Source organism: Danio rerio, chromosome 3 (genome assembly GCF_052040795.2).
Source record: "Danio rerio strain M-AB ecotype USA chromosome 3, GRCz13ab, whole genome shotgun sequence".
Lineage (NCBI taxonomy): Eukaryota > Metazoa > Chordata > Actinopteri > Cypriniformes > Danionidae > Danio > Danio rerio.
In genome coordinates, this window is record NC_141023.1 from 24,155,766 (window position 1) to 24,179,706 (window position 23,941).

Genomic DNA, 23,941 nt, shown 5'->3' on the forward strand with positions numbered 1-23,941 from the left:
CCCTGTATATTAATTTCGCAACCTATAACTATACATAAATCTAACTAAGTAGACCCTAGTCTTCAAGCATACAGTGGTGGGTTTTTATGCACCAAATACCGCAGGCTGAGAACAACAACCAATTATATTGGCGATTCTCTCACACCTCGGCGTGCTCCCGAGACATAGCTCTAACCACCGATCTGCTCAAAAATAACAAACTAAAAAAAAATATTTGACATGTCCCAAGAGACATATCACTTAATCCTAACAACGAAATTAATTCACAGGGCTATTTGAAATGTCAACCAGCTGTGCATGGAATTACACAAAATAAGTCTATTCTTTCAATACAATTGCACTCGATTCTCCCAATAATAAATCAAATTTCAGTTTTATCATCATAACCAATTAACCAAAACAAATTTAACAAAATCCAAAACAATAACAAAAATTATACAAACAATACCAAATTTTACCAGTCTAAGAAAAATGTTTTGGACGAGCCCCCATTCGTTATGACCTAAACCGGTCACCACAAATAAGGAGAAGTCGAGTACAATTGCGGTACAAAAACATATTTATTTACTATTATCAAAGGTCATGTTGCTAGCCCATCAGGTCCAAAACCGATCCCAGCCGAAAGATAAGTGACCAGATTCCACGTGCAGCCTCTCCTCGTCTGAAACGAACACGCTATTTATAGCAGAGCAACTCAATCACAAACCGGTGTTCTCAATCCCAGCGCAATCAGCTGGACCTGCAACACACACACACACACACACACACAGATGCACAGACCGACACCCACACCCCAGCCACAAACGACCACAAGGGGTCGTCACAACACCAACAATGCACCTGAACACACCTCCTTTATAGACCAACACATCGATAAGTCCACAAAGAGGCGCAAATGGGTTTGATATTTAAAAAACGTGGTGCAAAACGAGAAAATTAGGGTTGCGCTGGTCTGAAAATGGCAACAAAATGTAAATGACAGGGCCCAAAGTATTATAATAATTTTATTGTGTGTGCAGATTGCAACAAAACCTATAAGACTATGACTCTGACTTCCTAAATTTCTTGAGAAAGCATGGGAGCTTATTATTAATTAAGGGAAAATGATCAATTCAAATTATTCTCTTGAATAACTAATTGTGTGTAGATATCTATAGTCTATAGCAGTGGTGTCCAAACTCGGTCCTAGAGGGCCAGTGTCCTGCATATTTTAGTTCCAACCCCAATTAAACACACCTGAACCAGATATTCAAGCTCTTTCTATATACTAGACTTCTAGGCAGGTGTGTTGGAGGAAGTTGGAGCTAAACTATTCAGGATACTGGCCCTCCAGGACCGAGTTTAGACACCCCTGGTCTATAGTCACATATAGGTCATAATCAGATCATCATTGTAAACTGTAGTTTTAATGACCTCATATACTGAAGGGATGCTGGGTAATTAAGGAGCTTGTGCACACGTTTATATCATTACATGTTTATCATTTTTAAATGGCTGTTTTCTCAGCTCAGTGATATTTTTCGAAGTACGCATTGAACACATACTTTCATATTCATCTAAATGTCATTAACCAAGGTTTCTCAATTCTAGATAAGTATATAACCCCTTTAACATTAGTAGAATTCTTCAAAATTGAAAAGATGTATACTGTTTTATCTGCCAAACATTTTATATTCAAAATAATTTTTGACTAAATTTGAGTATTTCCTTTCTTTATATGTTAGTGGTTATCAGTGTGTTTTATTATGTTACAGTCATATGCGATATGTCTGTCTCATCTGCGCAACATCATTTAGCTTTCATGAAAGGTTTTGGTGTAATGAGAAAAATACTAGCAAAAAGCTTAGGACAGAGATAAACCTCGGATTGCATGTTTTTTCCACCAAAAATGTAAAGCAAAGCAATTTTTTTTTCATTGTTTATCAGTCACATGATTTAAAAAGGCTGCACTCAGCAACATGGTTATATAATTACATTAACCAGAGCAGAAAAAGACACCCAAAGCACTTCTTTTATTTCAGCTAATGTCAACATATGCTGATAAATAATAGAACTGTATAAATTTGGTCCGTTGATATTATTTAATGTACCTAAACTAACATGAAACAACAATGAACAGATGTATGTACAGTAAAAAAATGGACACTAAAATTATTAAATAAAAAATACACAAAATAATACACTTCAAATTTACATATTCAGTTGGATAAAGACATTAGGTTATAAGCTGATACCTGATATGTGTCATGCTAAGATTGAAGAGCTCAAGGCTGAAACGTGACATGCTCACACACGGCTCTGTGTTCTGTCTCACTTAGCATATAATGTCCAGCCCATAACTAATAATGGTTTCTAGGGTTATATTGCATTGCTTATCTAAACACGCACACTAGCATCCCACAATCTCTGAATATCTTCAAGTTAAATATCTAGCTCTACATGTTTACTGTAAGATGTCGCTCCTGCCATCTAGTGGATCTTGTCTGCACTTCAGTCGGTTCATTTTTTAATGCTGGAAATGTATTGGATTGCCTGAAATCACTTACACTTTATACACAGTCTGGCATGCGAGTAGTCATTTAGCAGATGCTTTTAACCAGCCTCGAGTGACCTGATTTTAAGTGCCTCATTCAGGCTAATGGATCGGCTCTAGCGAGAAGGGTCTGTAGACATGCACTCTGTTCGCTTTGCTGTGCCACTTGCACTCACTGCACAGGAACTGGATACAAGTTCCTTAATGTTGTATGAGAGTTTGACAGTTCATTATACAGTATCTAAACATTTGCAGTTGATGGCAGAATTATTATCTATCCTGAATTATTAGCCCCCTATATTTTCTTCTCCAATTTCTGTTTAACAAAGAAAGTTTTGTTCAACCCATTTCCAAACATAATAGTTTTAATGACTGATTTCTAATAGCTGCTTCTTTTTTGTATCTTTGCCATGAAAGGGTATCCGTGGGATCTTAAAAAATCTTAAATCTACTGAAACATTGTGTTGTAGGTCTTAAATCTTTTTTTAAAAGTTTTTAATTTTCCCTGTTAATTTTCTTTGTTTCCGTGTTGTTAATCTCCAACAATCCATCTCAATAAAACTTTTAACTTTTTATTTAAAAAAAGAATTTAATTACTTTTCTTATAGTAAAATTTGCTTAAAAGTTCTCCATTTATTACCTGAGGATGCTGACCTGACATATGTTTTTTTTGTTATTAAATTATTATTATTGTCGACTGAAGTAATTGACAGCTATGTTTTGTTCTTTTCTTGGTAAGGGTTATCGGGTTTGTGAATGAATATATTTAAAAAAAAAATGGAAACCAAATGATTATTATTGTTTTATTAAATGTATTAAATTTTAATGTGTTACATTTTTGATAAAGCAAGTGAAAATCTATTTTAAACTGGCATATTTAAAAATAAATCCTTAGCATTTAACCCTGTATAAGTCAAAAATTCCATTCATAATGGTTTTAAAAATCTCCTAATGCTTTAAATTTAACGGTGAAACCATGCATGATGACAGTACAAAATATCGTAGAAATCTTTTAAGATACTAGTATTCATCTTAAAGTGCAACTCTACAAATTAGGGTAGGCAAATCATTGTATAGCAGTGGTTTGTTCTGTAGACAATTCTAAAAATATCACTTAAGGGGACTAATAATATTTACCTTAAAATAGTTATAAAATATAATAACCTGTTTTATTCTAGCCGAAATAAAACAAATAAGACTTTCACCAGAAGAAAAAACATTATCAGACATACTGTGAAATATTCTTTGCTTTGTTAAACATCATTTAGGAAATATGTTAAAAAAGAAAATCCGGGCTAATAATTTTGACTTCAACTGTACATATAAATAAAATGTATCAATAATTAGAACAGTAGAACAGTTTTAGAACAGTAAAAACTGTTAAAACTACAACATAGGCAGAAAACATGTAGCAGCATTCACTATGAAGAATATTTATTATACTGTGAACCCATAATCCTAGAAAAACTGAAACTGTAGGAAATGTGTCTCTCTCATTCAGCACCAATGCAAATGTTTGCAGGTCTTGCACATTTTGTGAGCTTGATATTTAATGCATTATATAAAGTGCCTTGGAATATAATTCCCAAGCGAACACATTTATTTATTCTATGTCAACTACATTGGCTACATGCACACAACAATGCAAAACTGCTTTAACAACGTATACGTGTGACACGAAGAGATGGATTTGAGACATTTTGACCAATTTAAATTATTTTTTTTGCCAAATTATTAATAGTACCAGGCATCACGGTGGCTCGGTGGTTAGTACTGTCACCGGTTTGGTCGTTGGTTTGAGTCACAGCTGGGCCAGTTGGCATTTTTATGTGCAGTTTGCATGTTCTCCCTGTGTTGGCGTTGGTTTCCTCCGAGTGTTCCGGTTTCCCCCACATTCCAAAGACATGCGCTATAGGTGAATTGAATAAGCTAAATTGGCCTTAGTGTATGTGTGTGTGTGAATGAGTGTGCATGGATGTTTCCCTGCAGTGGGTTGCAGCTGGAAGTGCATCCGTTGTGTAAAACATATGCTGGATATGTTGGTGGTTCATTCCGCTGGTGACCCCTGATGAATAGAGACTTAGCCTAAGGAAAATGAATAAATGAATGTATTAATTTTACCATTTCTGCATGCTGTGTTAAACTGTTTACATGACAACAATGAAGCCAAAAGCCCTCCTTAAAACAGCAAAAACATTGTATTAAGTTGACACAACATGAAGTCGTTTTTTTTTTTTTTTTTTAGTGCGACAATTTTAGGTGAATATTTTGGACTCAAAGCTTCCAACTGTTCGTCACTTTTAAATAATGTGTGTGTGTGTGTGTGTGTGTGTGTATATGTGTATCCGTACCCTTTGATGTACTCCCAGCCTCAGTTCAGGATTAATTTGTTTACAGAATTTGGTGTTATGTATGGCTGGAGTATTGCTAGCAAAAGATCAAAACTGATCTCTGATTTCCTGAAATAAACTTTATTTCTGGATGACCATTTGTAACTCTGATAAGCAGATGATCTCTCCTTTCTCTCTTTGCAATAGGCTGGATGAACACAATATTATAAATTGTTGTTGCCTAACTTTTTTTTAGTTAAATCAAATGAACTTGTCTATTCATCTCAACTTACAGCAATCTAACAAAAAATATTAAATGAAACTTTGTATAACTTAAAAGTTTTAGCTGAAACCTGATCAACTTATTAAAACACGTTAAAACAACATAACAATGTTTGTTGTCTTGACTTTTTGTCATATTTTTTACAGTGTTTTTTTTTCTTCTTTGAATTGACCACATTTGTTTTTCTTTATTTATTTATTTGGAGCGACAGTGGGTAGTACGATTGCCTCACAGCAAGAAGGTCGCTAGTTCGCTAGTTTCCTCTACAGTCCAAAGACGTGTTGAATTGAGGAAGCTCAATTGGCCGTAGTGTATGTGTGTATGGGTGTTTCCCATGGATGGGTTGCAGCTGAAGGGCATCCGCTGCGTTAAATGTGCTTTATAAGTTGGCGGTTCACTCCGCTGTGGCGGCCCCTGATTAATAAAGGGGCTAAGCCAAAAAGAAAATGATTGAATGAATTTATTTATTTATACGCAAGGGACTCTGTGTGCAATGGTTCTGTGGATTGTAAATATGTGACAACCATTCCAGGCAGTGACTTAATAGCAAGTCATCTAAATTACTATGATGTCACAACTTACTGCAGAGATTGCTGACTTCAATTTAATTCTAGTTGATGGTAACAACACTGATATAATCCATTTGTCGCTCATGATGTAAGAGACAACACATTTTACTCTTTAAATGCAGTTTGGGCATTTTTCATTTTCTATAGTCACCCTGGAGCCCGGCACATTTTTCTAAGTGGTAATTTAATCTACAAAAGTCCTGTTTTTTTCTTGATTTGTCCCCTCAGAGAATATTTTACACGCTCACACTTCAGTGTGTAAAACCACACACACTTTAGCAGAGATCTAAAAACGGCTCCTAAAACACCTGCTGAACGGAGTGATTTTACGCCTTAGCAGTGAGGTGTGGATGTCAGACATTGGATGCATTTCCATAAATTCAGCCACTTTAAATAGCAACACCAGACAATTGTGATGTTCTCTGAACAGCCGCCAGGATGTCTGCTCATTTTTAGGAAGTCATCTTTTCTGAGATTTTAATTTCAGCCGTATTTTCAAACCAAGCTACACAGTCCCGTGACTGCCTTTGTATGTCATTCTGTCAGCAGGGAGAGGTCATTGGGTGCAGAGTGAGCTGCTTTAATAAAACACACACTACTCAGCACAAATGTGTGTGTGTGAACTGAATGACTTGAGGAACAGCTGTGGTAGTGCCGTCACACACAGACGCACACACAAACACACACCTTTCCCTGCGGATAACTTCAGTCTGCATGCTGTTTCTGCAACAGCAGGACAACAGCAACAGCAGGAGCTCTGGATCTTTGTGGCGCTTTCTTCTCATCAGATATCTGCCTCCTTTTATTTTTGTTTGTTTCCATCTTCTTCTGCTTCTTTTCTCTCATGCGGATTCCTGCGAGCAGATGTATGCTCTGAATGACTGAAATATGAACGATGCGAGACCGATTGTAAAACAGCATTTATTGAAAGTTCTTTTTGCAGCAGAAAGTTTGATTTATCTTCTAAAAAGCTGAGCAGCATGCTGGAAACCAGCTCGTGGCTTTACACTGGCCCCGCCTCTTTTGGATCTGCTCCAATCAGCCATGGCATGAAGAAGCAAGCTCTTCGATTGGACCAAGAGCGACGGGCCTGCCTGAGTTTGAGACGAGGTGTGGAGTTGTCTTGCATGCATGCGCTCAGACCAACAACAAACTTAAGGGAATAGCTTTTTTGGCATAATTTATTCACAGAAGTGCTGATCTAATGTCCTTTTCTATTTACATACTACAAAAGGAGAAGGTTTAAAACATGTTCTGCTTCTGAACATTAATGCGAATGCAGTAAACAATGACATTTAACAGCATTAATCTTTTAAAAATAATGCCAAAGTATCACAGGGTTATGCATTGCATTGCATGCCAGATTCAACCTGTGTAGACTCTAAAGTCTATTCAGTTGATTGTATTTTAATTACATTACAACATCCGTAAACTGAAAAAGGTCACATTAACCGTCCACTGGGAGTTTATCAGTATAGGAAGAAACACTAGCTATGCATATACCTTATTTTTTCCCCGCTGTCATTTTAGTCGTTGTGTGCTAATTACAATGAGAGGAAAGAATGCGTATGTACATATTCTTCTTTTTATATCACTCAGCCATGCAGACACTGTGAGAATATTCGTTAATAGTAAACCACAGCTCCATATTTACACCAAACGGAGAAAGAAAACGATCTTCACTTTGAATCTGTCAGAACCTTCATCTGACAACTAGAGTAACAGTCCAGAGATGTTGAACACATCAAAGAAACTACACAGACAGGCATTGTGTTTAATGCTGTATTGATCTTGAGCTATCAAAACTGCACTTATGTTTAGAGGTAGTTGGAGTAAACTGCGGCACTAGTTGTACTGTATAAATGCACTTACAGTGGGGGAAATAAGTATTGAACACGTCACTAATTTTCTCAGAAAACATATTTCTGTTGTGCTTTTGACTTGAAATTTTCACCAGATGTTGATAAAAATCAAATAAATTCATATATGCAAAGAAAACTGAAATGACAAAGGGGGAAAAGTGTTGAAAACATGAAGAATGGGAGGTGTGGAAAGGCAGTGAAAGCCCAGACAGCAAATTAAATCTCTCAGTAGTTATTCCGCAACTCTCTGTCCTTCGTCATTGTAAATTATTGTTCGCTGTTTCAGTCCAACATCTACATTATCAGGATGATGAAGATAAATCCAGAGTAGACATTTCAGCAAGGCAATGGTCCAAAACACAACCAAGGAAAAACTCAAATGCTTTTAGAGAAAGAAAATAAAGCTGTAGAATGGCCCAGCCAATCACCTGTCTTGAACTCAATAGAAAATATAAAATAAAAATCTGATTTGATAGACGAGACTCACAGAGCCATCAAGATTTTTACACTTGAACAATGCATGTGACTTCATTCTCCACATGAAAGGCGTCTTTAAGCTCTCATATTTTCTCAAACACTTGGAATATTGGTCTTAGGGGGAAAATACATAAACTCTTATAAGATTTTCTAAAACGCCTGTGGTTTAGCAATCAGATTTAACTAGATCAGATGTGAGCTGTGATGTGCTGTTTTTGAGTATTTTATTAATGAGACCTGTAAACAGCTGGCTTGATACGTTGAGTAGTTAGCAAATGTTTGTGTGATGGTGCATGCTGTGCTTGGCATGCCAGGGTGATGAGAAAAGCAGAGCGGTGACATTTTTCTCCATCCAGGTGAAGTTCATACACACACTCACTCACACACATGCTTTACCAGCACATTTAGGTGTCCTGCAGGTCGCAATTACAGACGTGAGGCGTAATTTACAGTGATATCCTCAATAACTCAGCAGCAAGCTGCCACACAGATTAAGTGTCAGGTACAGTATGACTGTGAGGACACAAATAGAAACAGAACAAGCCATGAGGAAATATGACAGAGAAGTGCCTTAAGTTTTGTGTCATGAGCTTAGTTTAATTGATGTGTACTAAGAACATTAGATTTGCAGGCAAAACAGTGCTTTTACAGGGGTTTGTTTTGTTTGATTTTTGATTTATAGATGTTGATGTGTGTTGTTTTGACTGTGTGTGTATTTATATATCAATATGTGGTGCCTTCTCTGGATGAAGATAGAGAGAAAAGACTGCGTAGTGAGTTGTATCGAAGGTCTTTAGTGATTTGAAGTACACTATAAGGAAAATGTCAACTTTGTGAACTTCAACTCTGAAACCGGGACTGACACAATTTCAATTTACTGTAATCTTCTATGTGAAGCTGCTTTGGCACAATTCACATTTGTAAAAGCGCTATATTAATCGACATGAATTGAATTAAATAATTTTATGATTGTGTCTGAATCAGTTATTTAAATCAGAAACAATCCCATTTGCAGAAAATAATCACATTTTGTGGTTCGCTTAGGCTGTGGATGAAAGGTAAAAATGTTTTATATAAAGTTCAGCTTATTGTGCAGATCGATGTCTTTGGTTCATAAGATATTAGTGTATTGTTGGGAGCCACAGGGATTCATTTTCTTATCCCTGATATGCTTTTTTTCGACTCTCATGGTGATGAATCACTAAAGTTGATGGTTTAATCTGATGATTTTCATTTCCTGGAGAACAACAACAACAACAAAATAACCTGAGGGTGAATAAATTAACAACATATTTAAATTTTTGGGTGACCCTTTAAATATCCTTCTCCATTCTGATGTTCGGGCTGAACCACATTGATGTCTAAAAGTACTAAGTACTGGTGTGCTGATTAGATATGTGTGTTGACAAGAAGTTGAACATGGCGTACTTACTGTAATAAAGTTGCTGGAGAGTGGGATTGTATATACTTATGGATGTATTAATATTTTAGCTACAAATATTTGATAGACTGATTTAACTTTGTGACATGCATTCATGAAATGCATGAAAACATTCCAATATACTATATTGCTTGCATTTACTTTACTTATATTAATATATATTTTGGCTCATATTTATATATTTTGAATGTGAATGAATAAGAATTTCTGCGCTGTTTAATGTTGGTTGACATCTTAACATTGTGGTAACTACTGCAAATGGTGTTGAATTATAAGTAAACGAGTGGATTAATGGATTATTTAGCAGAATGTTATTTATGAAAAATGGCAATTCGCTGATGTTGGCCTAGTTAGGGCCTGCATCTCTTTATTTCTCTTTCTTTGTTCACACCATTCAAGTCTCTATTTTTGCCACAGCAATGTTTACAATGTGTTTTGGCTGTAGTTTGAGCATGAACAGCTCACCCTGACACCACACACACACACACACAATCTTTCCAAAGCAGAATTAGACTCCTAAATGTTATAGTGAGTCATAGGCCCCAATTGTCTTTTTTTAGTGGGTGGGAAAGTTATTAATTCTCAGCGTTAAGGTTTAGCTTGTAAGCTTGCACTGTTGTCATCCTGAAATGTGCGCGCGCATCCTGCCAGCCATCTCAATTTCAGTTCCAGATCATCTTCAGTGAGCTCATGCCAGATCAGAATTCAGCAGCCCATCAGCTGTTGTGGAGACCAAACGCCAGATCACAATTTAGCCACGCAACAGGTGCGGCACTGGCTCTTTTCCACAACACAAGCGGCAAGTGAACAGGTGCTAAAGGTGCTCGCTTAATAAATCCACCCGCACTGACAGGATCAGGCATCAACAACATCATGTTCAAAAACACATTAGACTGTGTAACATAGTCAAATAAATGATAAAATATGTCTGTGATAAGATTTTGATACCTCTTGTTTTCTAATTATTCAACAAGATTGAGAATGTCTTGATGTACAGTAGTCAACGTTTGAAATGGATCAAAAAGTTGTCCTAAGGCAAGATTGGGGTTTTTTCAATAGTTTTAGGACAACTTTGATGAAAGGTTCAACAACTTCAAATGTTGACTACTGTATTTGCGTGATGTAGACACTTTAAAAGGAAAATAAACTATACAAACATTATTAACAGTATTAAAAATATCTAAATAATTAATTAAAAATTATATAAATTGTGTAAGGTTTGAATGTTAAGCATTAAACCAAATTGTTAGTGCTTTACCAATATAAGCAGATGCAATGCTATCCTGTTCAAATAAGTGAAGTTTTACAAATAGATTTCAAGAGGAACATGTGATATAATTGATCGGAAGTTTCTTTCAGTTGTACCAGTAAATGACTACAAACAAATAATGACAACAGGCTATTGATTAAATTCATGTGTGTGATTTATATATTTATGTCTGTATATTTAAATACATTTTTTAATTAATTTAACATAAACAATAATAAATATAATATATTTAAAAATTATAAATATATAAATATAAACCACCAAAAAAAGAATTCATAACCTCATACATTGCAAAATTGTGATTTGTTTTTTTAAATTTTTTTTTGTTTAATGTAAAATAATAATGAGTACTATTTAAAAACGATTTTGTGTCTAGTTTAGTTAAAGTTTTATTGTCCGTTTTGCTTGGCACAGAAGGGAAATTTTTCTTTAGCACTGTATTTAAGAAAACAACTGCATACATACAACAATCAAACAGTAGCAACACTCATCAAGACAACAACAATTTAAAAACTTAATAACCAAATTAGTCCCATACATATTACTGCACATCATTCTTGACAACCACCCCTTACACTTCAAACAGTGATGCGATTTAAGATAACAACTGCAATTGGGATGAATGACTTTTTATTAGCATTCCTTCAGGCTTTAGGAATTATAAACCTGCATCCTGATGATCTTATCTATCATATATTATTGACAAAACAGTTTAAATGTGTGTTATTGACGTTACAGATTAATGTTTTTATCAACTCGCTTTGCAGTTCAACTATAGAATCTACATTAGTGCATTATTTGTACACCATCGCATAACACCAGAGAGTAAATGTGTCAAATTGTCAGAAGCGTAAACCAAAACCACAATGAAAGATGGTTTGTTTTAGCCTTGTATCAAGTTATTAATCTAACAGAGACAACCCTGTTCCTCCCAAGCTGGTGTTTACTTATCTATTTGTTACATGAGCGGCCCTGGTTATGCATGAACATCACTGTTTGAAATCTGATGAAATACGATTCTGATGCTTTACTTATTTCAGATAGTCCTGATAAAGACTGTGACGCACTTTTTTTAACAACTGTTTTTTTTTTATTGAGCTACCACTGGCGTGTATATTCTAATCCGTAAAATGGTCGCCTGACTTTTAGTACATTCGTAGTTCAGATAATGATGATTCTCTATGGTGTTTTTATCAAATATTCATCATAATCTTCACTAGTCTTCTTACTTATTGTGGTTTACTAATAAATCACTTGATCAAGCACTTGTTTTTTTTGTTGTGACCATATTTTTGAGGTCACCATTTACCCCTGTATAAGCTCCACAGATGTTTGCTTTAGAATAGGAGCAGTTCTATTGCATTTTCACACAGCAGACGTGTCGGCGTATGTCATTTCGTACCAATTTATAGTTTTCATCGAAAATTTTAATTGAAACAATCTTCAAGTCCGATTCATAGAATTGACAGTCTCTCTTCCTGTGGTAAGCCGTGAAAACATCTCGCTCACTTGCTTCTCTTTTTAATTGAACGCAGAAACAGGAAGAGGAAGCATGTTGTAGTTTGTACTCTCTTCTCTGTGACTGATAAACTCACTACCGGCTGTCAGAAAGGGCTTGTTTGTGGGGAGAATGAACGAGACGGATCGAGCTGCTCGCCGGGTACTTTATCAACTTGTGTGTTTTCTGTCATGATGCATTTCCTTGCGTTTGTAGCTGCTGAACATGCAGATAATGAGGGTTTAAAATAGTAATGAGGTACACTGAATCATATTATGCATAGTAACTTATTTTTAAAGTTCAGATGCACTTCTGGTGATTTAGACGTTCGTGTATGCCCGTTTGCTTCTCGCTGGCACTCTTATCTTGTTTATATGGTTTTTTTTTGTGTGTATTTATTTCTTGTTGTAGTTGTGCAAAAAAATGAGGTTGATTTAAATCTTAAAGTCAATCTGTCATGGTGCAACCTTTTCAAAGTCTTAAAATAAGTGTTTGTTAACTTAATTCAGAGTTGAGTTAGTCATTTTACTGCCCTTCATCTTTGAATTCTTGTTTCTTTTTAGTGCTCCAACTCAAACTTCAGCAGAGGCGAACTCGAGAAGAACTGGTTGACCAGGGGATCATGCCACGTAAGAGTCACTCATACTTTCCTATTTGTATTAACTATCAGTAATATTTCAAACTGCAGATCTATCAATCGCTCAATGATCTTGAATATACTGAAGATGTTTGTCCTTCACACAAAGTTGTTCTTGCATGCGGTTTACGGTTTCTATCCTTATGTGAACCAGGTAAAATGTAGACTTGTGGTTAAACTTTAGCATGTATCACTAGTCTCATCCTGTCTAAGATGCTGATTGGGTTTAGTAAACACCATCATAGAGTTAAACTCGCTTCCTTTCGCGTTGTGGTTTTTAAATGAGCATGAAAGGTTGGCCCATTCATTTCAAGACTCTGCTTTTTGAGCTTGGGTCATCACAATTCTGTAAAGAAGTGCTCTTTTTTTAAATATTTAGTTTTTATCTTGTGCTGTTTGTGGATTTATTTCAGGTCAAATGAAAAAATAGTTTGCAATGATGATTTGGGTTTTTAATGATGAGTAAAAAAAATGCTCACCCACACACACTTGTAGATACTAATCTGTGTTTGAAGCAATTTTTTTTGAGGTCAGAACATCGAAGTGTCTTAGATTGTATAACTCAACAATATGGTGGCAGAAACTAATTGAGTAATCAAATAATGATTGGAATAATCTACTAATTTCTAATTATTCCACTGATTAATCATTCTGCTTTAAACGATTGTTCAGCTTTTACAGTTTAAACTACTTTTACATTTGTACTACTATCATAGAGCTACAATAATTTTTGCAATACTTATTAGTGCTTTGTGTTATTGTATAACAGACAGTGAAACTTTCTCTTTCACTCTTAAAAAGTGTTTTTAAATGGATGCATCGTTATGCCTAATATCACAATTGTTTAGATAAATCCGTATTGTAATTAGCAAAATAAAAAAAGCTGTGCAAACCAAACTATATTAATGTAATGATATGATTTAGGTTTTTTGCATTCACAAGTAAAAAAAAGGAATACATTACAGTGGAGAGCCGCTTTACTGTATTGCAGAAAATGTTGAAGTTGTAGTTCTAACACACTCAAAAAAATTAAAAAAAAAGATTACTGCAGCTTGTTCAAACTACCCGTTTAAAATGAATACGCAGTTCTTGTAATTCCTTTGGGCAATTTCCTTGTTTTATGTACAGTCCACTTAAATTTGTAAACCATTACGTTAAGTTAAGCATTTTGTGTAGGGATAACATGAAGGAATTGTGTTGGTCCAAATACCTGGTTAGGGGATTTGAAGTTCTCAGCATGCTTTATGTGGAATTGAATTAAGAGAGGGACATGTTGACAATAAAAGTAATCTTATGTGTTTAGACTTAATAGAAAGACTTGTTATAGAGTTTAATCTTCACTTTAGTTTGAATATTTAGAAGAGTTTCACGTAGTGCTTTGAGTTTACTGCCTTGCAGAAGCATCCATGCTTTGGGTGTTGGTAGATTAAAAAATTGCAGTTTATTGCTTTGCTCAGTGAGCAATAGCTGTCCTAAACTTAAATTTGAGATTAGCCTCAGTCAACTGTATATACGTACAACTCATGAAATATGCTTAAAATGGCTCTTTTAGTTAATTTAGGATAATTTCAAATAAAACTAAGAGACCTCAAAATGTACGACACATACCAGACATACATAACATTATCAGACCCTTGAGTTTAGGCTAAAAAAACTACAAATTTGTTTAAACTTTTATTTGATAAAATTCAGTTGGACCAACACAATTGCATTCAATTGTATAAATAGTTGTTTTTAAGTTGGTGCTAAACAAATTTATAGGATGGAAATCCTGCCCTCAATTAAATTGAGTTCATCCAATATTCATTGAATGAGCTAAGCTAAACTCTGACTTAATGCTTAGTATTGTAAATCTGCTTGCTTCAGAGCAGTCTATTGTATAGGATGATATATATCTTGCATTAATGTGCGCATATCACTGCTATCAGACACTTTTCTCAACGCTGTCGTTATTGTTATGTAATTGTTTTGTTAGCGAAAGGATATAGTGTTGCATATATTTACATATTAATCTAAACATTGCTCTCTGCAGCACAGATGACATTTGGATTTTCACCAAGCATAAATGTCTGCTTGTGTATACTGAACTTCCTTTTTTTAATTCCAAAGCGAAGAACAAAAAACAACACATAATAGCAGTTTTTGTTTGTAATTTATTTTTGTGAAGTCTCCACGCTTTACCATTTTGCTATGTTACATCATAAATTACTTGCTAGCCATAAATAATATTAGAAAATAGAACTAATTTGTCCCAAATCACAGTTTGTTGACATGAGCATCACAGAGTTATTCCTGATGTTACCTGATGACTACTCTTACCTGTGCCATGATGGTGGTTGAACAAATGTAGGATTACAGCATTAGTTTTGAGTTGGCAAAACTATACCAGCACAGTCAGGCATTGTAGGTACCATGACGCCGATCATCAACTCTCTGATAGAGAGGCTTTGATGAGGCCTTGATGAGTGTGCACATGAAGATGGGACATCAGCAGCAAAAAGCCAATCACACACCTTGAATCAAAGGAACTTAAGTCTCGCAAAAAAGTCAGCATAATTTACATCCAGAGCTTAAAAGTTAAGAAAAGAATGTAGAGTTTAAAACATTTAAACATCAAAATAATTTAATTGTCTATGAAAGAGGAAAAAGTAAAAAAAAAAAAAAAAAAAACAGCTAGCAGCAAGAAAACACCAATGAATTGAATAAATTAAAACTAGTTTGTCTTGTTGATAATATGTACTGGTATAGGTACTGTATAATGAAAGTCTTACAGAGACAAAGAACCTTTTTTTAAAAGCTTTATCTCCTAATTTAAATATAAAGCTTAAATTTGCAGCTTCATATCTGTACGGTTATATATAATTAAAGGTGCTATATGTAACTTTTTGACTCTTTTAAAGCATGAAAATACCCTAATATGCAGATATTCAGGAAACATGCTAAATAAACATACTTGTTTATCTAAAAAAACAATGCTTAAGTCACTTATTCTCCTTTGAAAACGTGTTTCATTTGAAAATGTCTTCCATTCACTTCTCTGAAATGAGATTCTTAATTCTAAATATCCACAAGGTGATTTTGAATCAGCAATTAATATACATATAGCAAACGCAAACATCAGTAAGGCTCAATCGTCAGGAACGATTTAGTAACCTTTCATTTGGAGCAAGAAAAACTGAGAGTGTGTTTTTATTACAGTATGTCAGAGATGTTGATTTGCTTACAGTTGAGGGTGGAATAGTAGTGGAATATTAATGGGTAATCAAGAACTTAACCTGCCCCGAAGGTACCTAAAACCCAGAATTGCTGTAAACTAAACTGAAACTAAAACTAAACTGAATCTGGCCTTAACGGTACAGGCCTCAGTTCTACTAATCAGGAACTAATTACTATCTCTGGTAGACATTTAAAGTGCAGAACTTTGCAAACTTGTGCATGATTCTGGCTGGTTGGAGAGGTAAAGTGGTTTAAATGGTAAAAACAGTCAACCTGTTGAAAATTCTAGATGTAATGTTATCTACCTTTTTCACTTCGGGGCCCACTTCTTTCTCCGATCCATTTTTGAAGGCCCACCCAACTTGACATTTTTTCCAAAATGTTTGTATGAAATGCTCATTTAAACCTTTATTAATATATTATACATTTGTTGTGCCTTCTATTATTTTCTATTATCAGCATTTGATTAAAAATATATAAGAATTTTTTTTAAATGTAATTTATTTGAATGTATATTTATATTTTTTAATTTATATTTAAAACTAAAACTATATATAAAAATATATATGTATGTATGTATGTATGTATGTATGTATGTATGTATGTATGTATGTACAGTTGAAGTCAGAATCATTAGACCCCTTTTGAATTTTTTATCTTTTTTTTTATATTTCCTAAATTATGTTTAACAGAGCAACGAAATTTTCACAGTAAGTCTAATAATATTTTTTCTTCTCGAGAAAGTCTTATTTGTTTTTTATTTGTTATTTTTTAAATCTTTTAAAGGACAATATTATTGGGCCCTTTAAGCTATTTTTTTTCTTTGAAAGTCTACAGAACAAACCATCAACATGTGTTATTAAAACTATTATGTTTAAAAATGTGTTGGAATCTTCTCTCCGTTAAACAGAAATTGGGGAAAATAATAAACAGGGTGCTAATAATTCAGGGGGGCTAATGATTCTGACTTCAACTGTGTGTATGTGTATATAAACACAGGTTAACAGGGAGATTGCAAAAGACCAGCTTCTGCTTTAAACTAGACTGACTGAATATCTACTATTAAATAACTACTATTCAAAAATATACAGACAAATCTAAAACACAGTAAAACACCCTAAATCTGGTGAAGCACGTCAATCTGATGCTGGTTGAGTTTGCAGCTGGATATTATTGGGAAATCGCTGACCGGAAGAGTAAACAGCTCCGCCAGAGCACGTCTGAAGCTCATATACTGGTTTATTTATCATTCTATGGCAAAAACATCATTGAGCCTTGCTAGATCCTCCTGTATGGGCGCTTCCATTATAAAACACTCACAGGACATTAATTTGGACAACTATGCAGATATATTAAATAGCTCACAAAAAATATACAAAGAGAGACTTTCACTTTCACTTCATGCATAGTTTTATATTAGGTCAACAACAATTGCTGACAAATATTGTTGTCAATGTTGACTAATCATTTTAACACATAATATAGCCTTCCTCAACAAATCTCTCAGTGTTTTCTTTTTTACATGCATGTTCTCGTTCACCGAATGTCTTGTAGAATCATTTACAAATTATCTTCACATGTTGAGTTTGTGTCAAATGCGGTGTAATCAAAACGTTTGCATCAATACAATAAATTTGGCCCTAGAGAGACTAGACTATTACAAAGCCCTTTTCACACAAGTGCAAACAAGTAACAAGGTTCAAGATGGTTGGTTCTGTTTTGCTTGCAGGAATTTTGTGGCGGTTGTCAAGTTTAGCTGGGTGAGAGAAGTTTAGGTTTGACTCTAGGCAGTTATGTTAGTCATGCTTTTCTCACACAACATGCAGAGACTTTAACACACATCTTGCCTCACACAGGATGTATGGTTTAAAAAATGCTCTTAAAACATTAAAATAATCTTCCTTGTCTTCATTTGTAAGTCGCTTTGGATAAAAGCGTCTGCTAAATGACTAAATGTAAATGTAATAATAAACTGATTCATTTAGCAGCCTGTTGAAACGTTTTAAATGCTGTTCGTCAAACTGTAATGGGTTGTTAATTAAATTTTATAGTGTTGCTGTTAATTTATCTGTTGTTATATTTCTGTCATGCATTTTTGTTTTTTATTAATTTGTTATTTAACTGAATAACTAACTAAATAACTAAAAATAAATAAACAAATAAATAAATAAATAAAATAATTAAATAAATAAATAGTGTTTCTATTCCATGTTGTGAGAGAAATAAAATAGTAAAGTTGTCATATTTTACTTTACTTTTTATATTTTATTTTATTTTTATATTATATTTTATTTTATATTATTTTATATTACTGTATTTTTATTTTATATTTTATTTTACTTTACTTTATGAAAGTTTTTATTTAATTTAATATTTTTGTTTTACTTTGTTTATATTGTATTTTATTTTAATTTACTTTATTTTATTTTATTTTACTTTATTTTTAATGTATTGTTTATTTTATTTAGCTTTATTTTATATTTTATTTTACTTTATTTTTTATTGTATTTTATGTTTTATTTTACTTTATTTTTATTTTACTATTATTTTTTATTTGATTTTATATTTAATTTTAATTTACTTTGACTTATTTTATTTTACTTTATTTTTATTGTATTTTTTATTTTATTTATCTTTATTTTTTATTTTGTTTTACTTTTTTATTGTACTTTATATTTTATTTTACGTTATTTTTATTGTATTTTATATTTTATTTTACTTAATTTTTTATTTTACTTTATTTTTATTTTATTTTACTTAATTTTTTATTTTATTTTATATTTTATTTTATATTTTTGTTTTACTTTATTTTTATTGTATTTTATTTTAATTGATTGTTTTATTGTATTTTATATTTTATTTTACTTTATTTTTTTGTATTTTTATTTTATTTTATATTTTATTTTACTTCATTTTATTTTTATTTAATTTTATATTCAATTTTATTTTGCTTTATTTTCTTTTTTTATATTATATTTTACTGTATTTTAATTTATTTTATTTTTAAAAATACAAATACAAAACCACTACTAGAATCAGGTCAATTTTGTTGTGCTTGTGAACTGCTTAATAAGTAAGTTGCGATTTATCTGCCACCCTCTGATCTCTGAGCTCAACTCCTCCGCAAACCATTAGGCATAACCTTCTGAGGATTTCTGCCAGAGAATCTCTAGTTATTTAATACAAAAAAAAAAGGATCAGGCTGATGTGATCCTTAAACCATAGTCTGGCCCTTCATTCGCATCTGAATACAAGTTTGCATCTTAAAAATTTTAGGACTTAGAGGTTATAAAATTGCATTCTTTCAAAACGAAGATACTAAATAAATTAATCAGTTTATCTCTAAAAATCTGATGTAGTAACAGATCTAACTTTGCAAAACTTTGTGTATATCTGTTCTTCATTTCATATTGATTTACGGTTAGGAGATATGCCAATATATTCCACAAAACATTCAGTATAATTACATATAAGTATAATTTAAATTAAATACTTTGTGCACCACTTATTAAATTGCGCACATGAGATCTAGTAAATTATTAGATCAAACTTCAAACATTGTTAATATGACTGGCCCTTTAAGAAGGTGGGTTGATGGTGGAACCACCAAGCACTTACTCAAGACTTCTTCTCAGAATCTTCATAAAAAGAAATGAAAGCCAGAAAAGCAGAAGCAGAGTTTAAACAAGGCGATGGTTCCCATTAGTGAGTTTATGTAATGCTTCATACTGGTCCCATAATATTATCCAGCATCTGTGATCCAATTTGAACTCAGTGTCTGCTGATATCAGCATTTCACTTGGCACTCTAATCGCACTGTCAACAGTGGACAGACATCAACAGGGATGCCATATAAAATATGATAGGAGAAAGCAAAACAGAAGAAATGCTTCTTAATCAAAGTTATCTTTTTAGCACTCCTATAAATAATCTTCTCTTTTCTTATTAAGGATTTATTGAAAATACTGTGTGAAAGTCGTGTGAGCTCTCATCACACCCATAATAACTACTGTAGGTCAGAAAAAGGTTTTGGGAAAATATTATTTATCACGTTTTTCATATTTGATGATTAATGGTGCACAAATACTTTCAGTCTTAAGTTTTAAGAATCAGTATAAAACTTATTACTAATAATGGTGAAGGAATTGTTTGCCCAAAAAGCTAAATTTAGGAATGATTGATTTATTTTTCAGCTTGTTCCAGACTTGTGTCCAAATTTGTGTATCTTTATTCTGTTGAACACAAAAAAGTGCCACTGATTTCCTTGGTATTTTTTTGTTATTTAATTTAATTCATTTCAATTTCTATAGGACTTTTGCAGTGCAGCTTAACATAAAAGTAGTAAAAAAAAAAAAAAAACTTCAGTCCAGTTTTCATTCGTTAATTCATTCGTTTTCCTTTGGCTTAGTTGCTTATATATCAGGGGTTGCCACAGCGGAATGAACGGCCAACTATTCCAGCATATGTTTTGTGCAGCAGATGCCCTTCCAGCCACAACCCAGTACCCCAGGGAAACATTTCAATAATGCACGATAATGTGAACTCATATTCACACAGACTTATACACTATAGCCTATTTAGTTCATCTAATTCATGTCTTTGGACTGTGGGGAATCCTGGAGCACTCGGAGGAAACCCACACAAATATGGGGAGAACATGCAAACTCCACACAGAAAGGCCAACTGGCCCAGTTAGGACCTTCTTGCTGTGAGGCGACAGTGATAACCGCTGAGCCGCTAGCTCAGTTGTGTATAATATGACAGTGCGGAAACCAATAGTAGTAACTGTCAATAGTTATTGATAACCATAGCTGTTTTCCCCCAGCATTATTGAGAATGATTATCTTGTTTTGTGTACAACAAAAGAAAGACAATCGTAAAAGGAATTTGGATGACTGTGAGGAAATGGTGAGGAAAAAATCTTTTATTGGCGGGGGGAGGTGAACAGTCCCATTATAAAAGAATGGTTCTGGCAAAAACTTGTTACAAAAAATGCTGACTTTCTTGAGGTGAACATAAATTTATTTATTATTCATTTTACTTTTAAGACGGTTAATTTAATTACATTTTAAAATTTTATTTTATTACATTTTAATTTACTTTTGTTTTATTTTGTTTTCATTTAATTAATATTTTATTTTTTATTTTATTTTAATTTAATTTAAGTTTGTTTTATTTTATTTTGTTTTAATTTAATTACATTTAGTTTCGTTTATTTTGTTTTAATTTAATACATTTTTTATATTTTATTTTATTATATTTTAATTTGTTTTATTTTATTTTAGTTTAATTTAATTTATTTTGTTTTGTATAATTTTAATTTAATTTAATTTTGTTGTAATTTAATTTAAAGATTTTTTTATATTTAATTTAATTTTAATTTAATTTAATAATTTCATTTCATTTAATTATTTTTTATTTTTTTGTCAAATTTATAGTTTGGGGACATGTCAAATTACATTGATACAGCCTAAATATACGTAGATTTTGGACAATCAGAAGTGATCTATGGTGGGCCCTGTTAAGCTGCATGTGCTTTTCTCCAAAGCTTAATTCTCTTTGGTTGAAGAAACAAAGTGATACATTACTTTGATGCCTCCGGACTGAATAATCTTCTAATTTGCATTTATGGGTAAAGAACCGTTACTGTAAGCATGTAGAATACAAATTTGCTCACTGAAACTTGAGATCTAGATGAAATTCTGTGCTCTCTTTCTTCAGTGAGTGCATGACTAGCCATGCTCTAAATTTGGGTGGGTTTCACACACACACACACACACACACACACGCACGCACGCACGCACGCACGCACACACACACACACACACACACACACACACCACAAAAGGCTTTCCCCATAGTGCCATATACAAACATGCAAATGCCACAAACAATGCAAACCACACACTCATACACACACACACATACACCCCATTGAGTCAATGAGCAGGTGATAAGTGGTGTATTTAAATATATAAATGCCATATTTCCAGTTATATCTGTAAGTAAAAGGTCAGCCGCCTGTTATAATCATCAAAGTCATTTACTTTCCATTTTTTGAGCTAGATACTCTGAAGAGAGAATATAGAAAGCCATTTAGTTAGAAAGAGTTTGTCCAGGATAGAAATAAACTGCAATGACAGCAGATGGCAACCTAAGGGGATCTTTACAGCACTCACCCAATAAATGTCTGGATCTAAATTTGGATCTCAACGGGAAGGGGAAAAAAAAGCTAGCGAATGTGCAAATGTGTACTGCTCTTTTAGAATATCCCTGAGCACCACTTTCACTGTCTTCTCCATTTTTACTTCCTGTGTTTGCACTTCCTGTTACCTCAGATGCCCTCTTGTGCTCTTATCTGCCTTATTTCTTCGAGTTGATGAGATTTACTTTCTGTTAAAAAAACTTCATTGCAACATTGTAGTTTTTTGTGGTATAGTATAATGTAATTAAGTTTTTGTTTTGGTTTCTGCATGTTGTGCTGGCAAAATTAGTAAAAAAACATAATTTATACAGATTTTTGAAATAACTTTGATGGCATGAAAAGTGTGTGTGAGAGAAAGACATTATATATTGTACTCTAAAAACTGAAAATAATACATTATACATTTTTATTTATATATTTCATATTAGCAAAATTATTAGTCTAAGATGTCCATTTATGACAGACGATGATTGGCTGGAGTGACCCTGGGCATCTTTTAAAAAAGGAAAACGGGCGTAATGGGAGAGCGAGTAAGTTGGCGTTGTGATTTGCGTTTTGGGTGTTATAAAGTAGCGGTTCCCAACAGGGGGGTCATGGCCCACAAGGGGGCCTCAGCGAGCTTTGTGGGGCAGGTCGCTTCATATTTAAAAAAAATCTTAGCAGTGGACAATTAGGAGAATGATCATGTTGCCTTAGTTCATTTTATCCCCTAGCTCAGTGGTCCTCAACCATCGGTCCATGGATCAATTGGTACCGGGAAGCACATGAAAACATTAATTATTTCCGTTTTATTTATTATCTGAATCTGAACAATCTTTTATTTTGAAAAATTACAGTATTCTCTCGCTTACATCTCGGTCACTTTAGCGCCCAAAATTAACCGAAACAGACGTCTTTAGAAAGTTTCTTTACTAAGGTGAAAAGGCCAAGTGAAAGACCCACGAACTGCCAAGGAATAGATCCGCAACCCACTTGTCAAAAAATCAGGTGAATCCCCCATGGCTGTGCAAAAAGATCAACTGATGGAGATTGCAAATGACGGCAGCCTTTTAGGGGCCGTTCGCATATTGCGTATTTCTAGAGTTTGCACAAGTTTGTTGTAACAAACAAACGTTTGTTAGTAACACAATTTTAATTCATTTGGTTCAATGCTACATTTATGTTATCAGCTCAGTGAATCACATATCAGAATGTAGTTTAGAAAGGAAACCTGAAGATTTGAGCTCAAGTCTCAACATGGATGTGGTTACAGGGCCTTTTTGCTCGAATTTTGATTATATAATGTAAAAAAACACCTTGAAATGTGTTGTTGCAGTGTTTTAACTGTGGATTTGCACAGTGAGAGAGCAGATTGTCACTGAACTGTTATCATTTTAAGTAATTGGTTTGTCTATGTCTAAAAATGCAGCTTAATTTTGATGCCATTTGTATCGTGAATTCCTAATACAAAGATGGCATTTAGGTGATGTGACATTTGAGTGGCTGTTACAGCTGAAAATAATGATGAGTTAACACATATGGTGTGCTTTTTCACACTAAAGTTGCCATTTCTTACTCACACACTTCTCTCTTCGTGTAGATAAATTTGGTTTATTCTGGTTTGGGTTAAAGGGCATTGTG

At 33.5% G+C, this 23,941-nt stretch overlaps 2 protein-coding genes across 17 annotated transcripts in view; both read left to right on the forward strand.

Moving 5' to 3' along the window:
- LOC147845623 (uncharacterized) overlaps positions 1 to 23,941 on the forward strand; it is an 807,608-nt gene that overhangs the window by 79,682 nt on the left and 703,985 nt on the right. The gene's annotated exons all lie outside the window — the stretch shown is intronic.
- Positions 1 to 23,941, forward strand: part of mrtfaa (myocardin related transcription factor Aa) — a 73,551-nt gene that overhangs the window by 17,086 nt on the left and 32,524 nt on the right. For 12 of the 16 annotated variants that reach the window (XR_015480789.1, XR_015480788.1, XR_015480787.1 and 9 more), the window contains one exon: positions 12,827 to 12,892. Coding sequence is in view for 11 of the 16 variants with exons in the window: in XM_087244468.1 (XP_087100594.1) it covers positions 12,827 to 12,892 (66 nt within the window). In the remaining 5 variants the exon portion in view is untranslated. Of the gene's footprint in view, positions 1 to 6,422; positions 6,826 to 12,371; positions 12,426 to 12,826; positions 12,893 to 23,941 lie in introns of those variants that run through there. The other 4 variants (XR_015480791.1, XM_087244471.1, XR_015480792.1 and 1 more) reach the window with 2 other exon arrangements.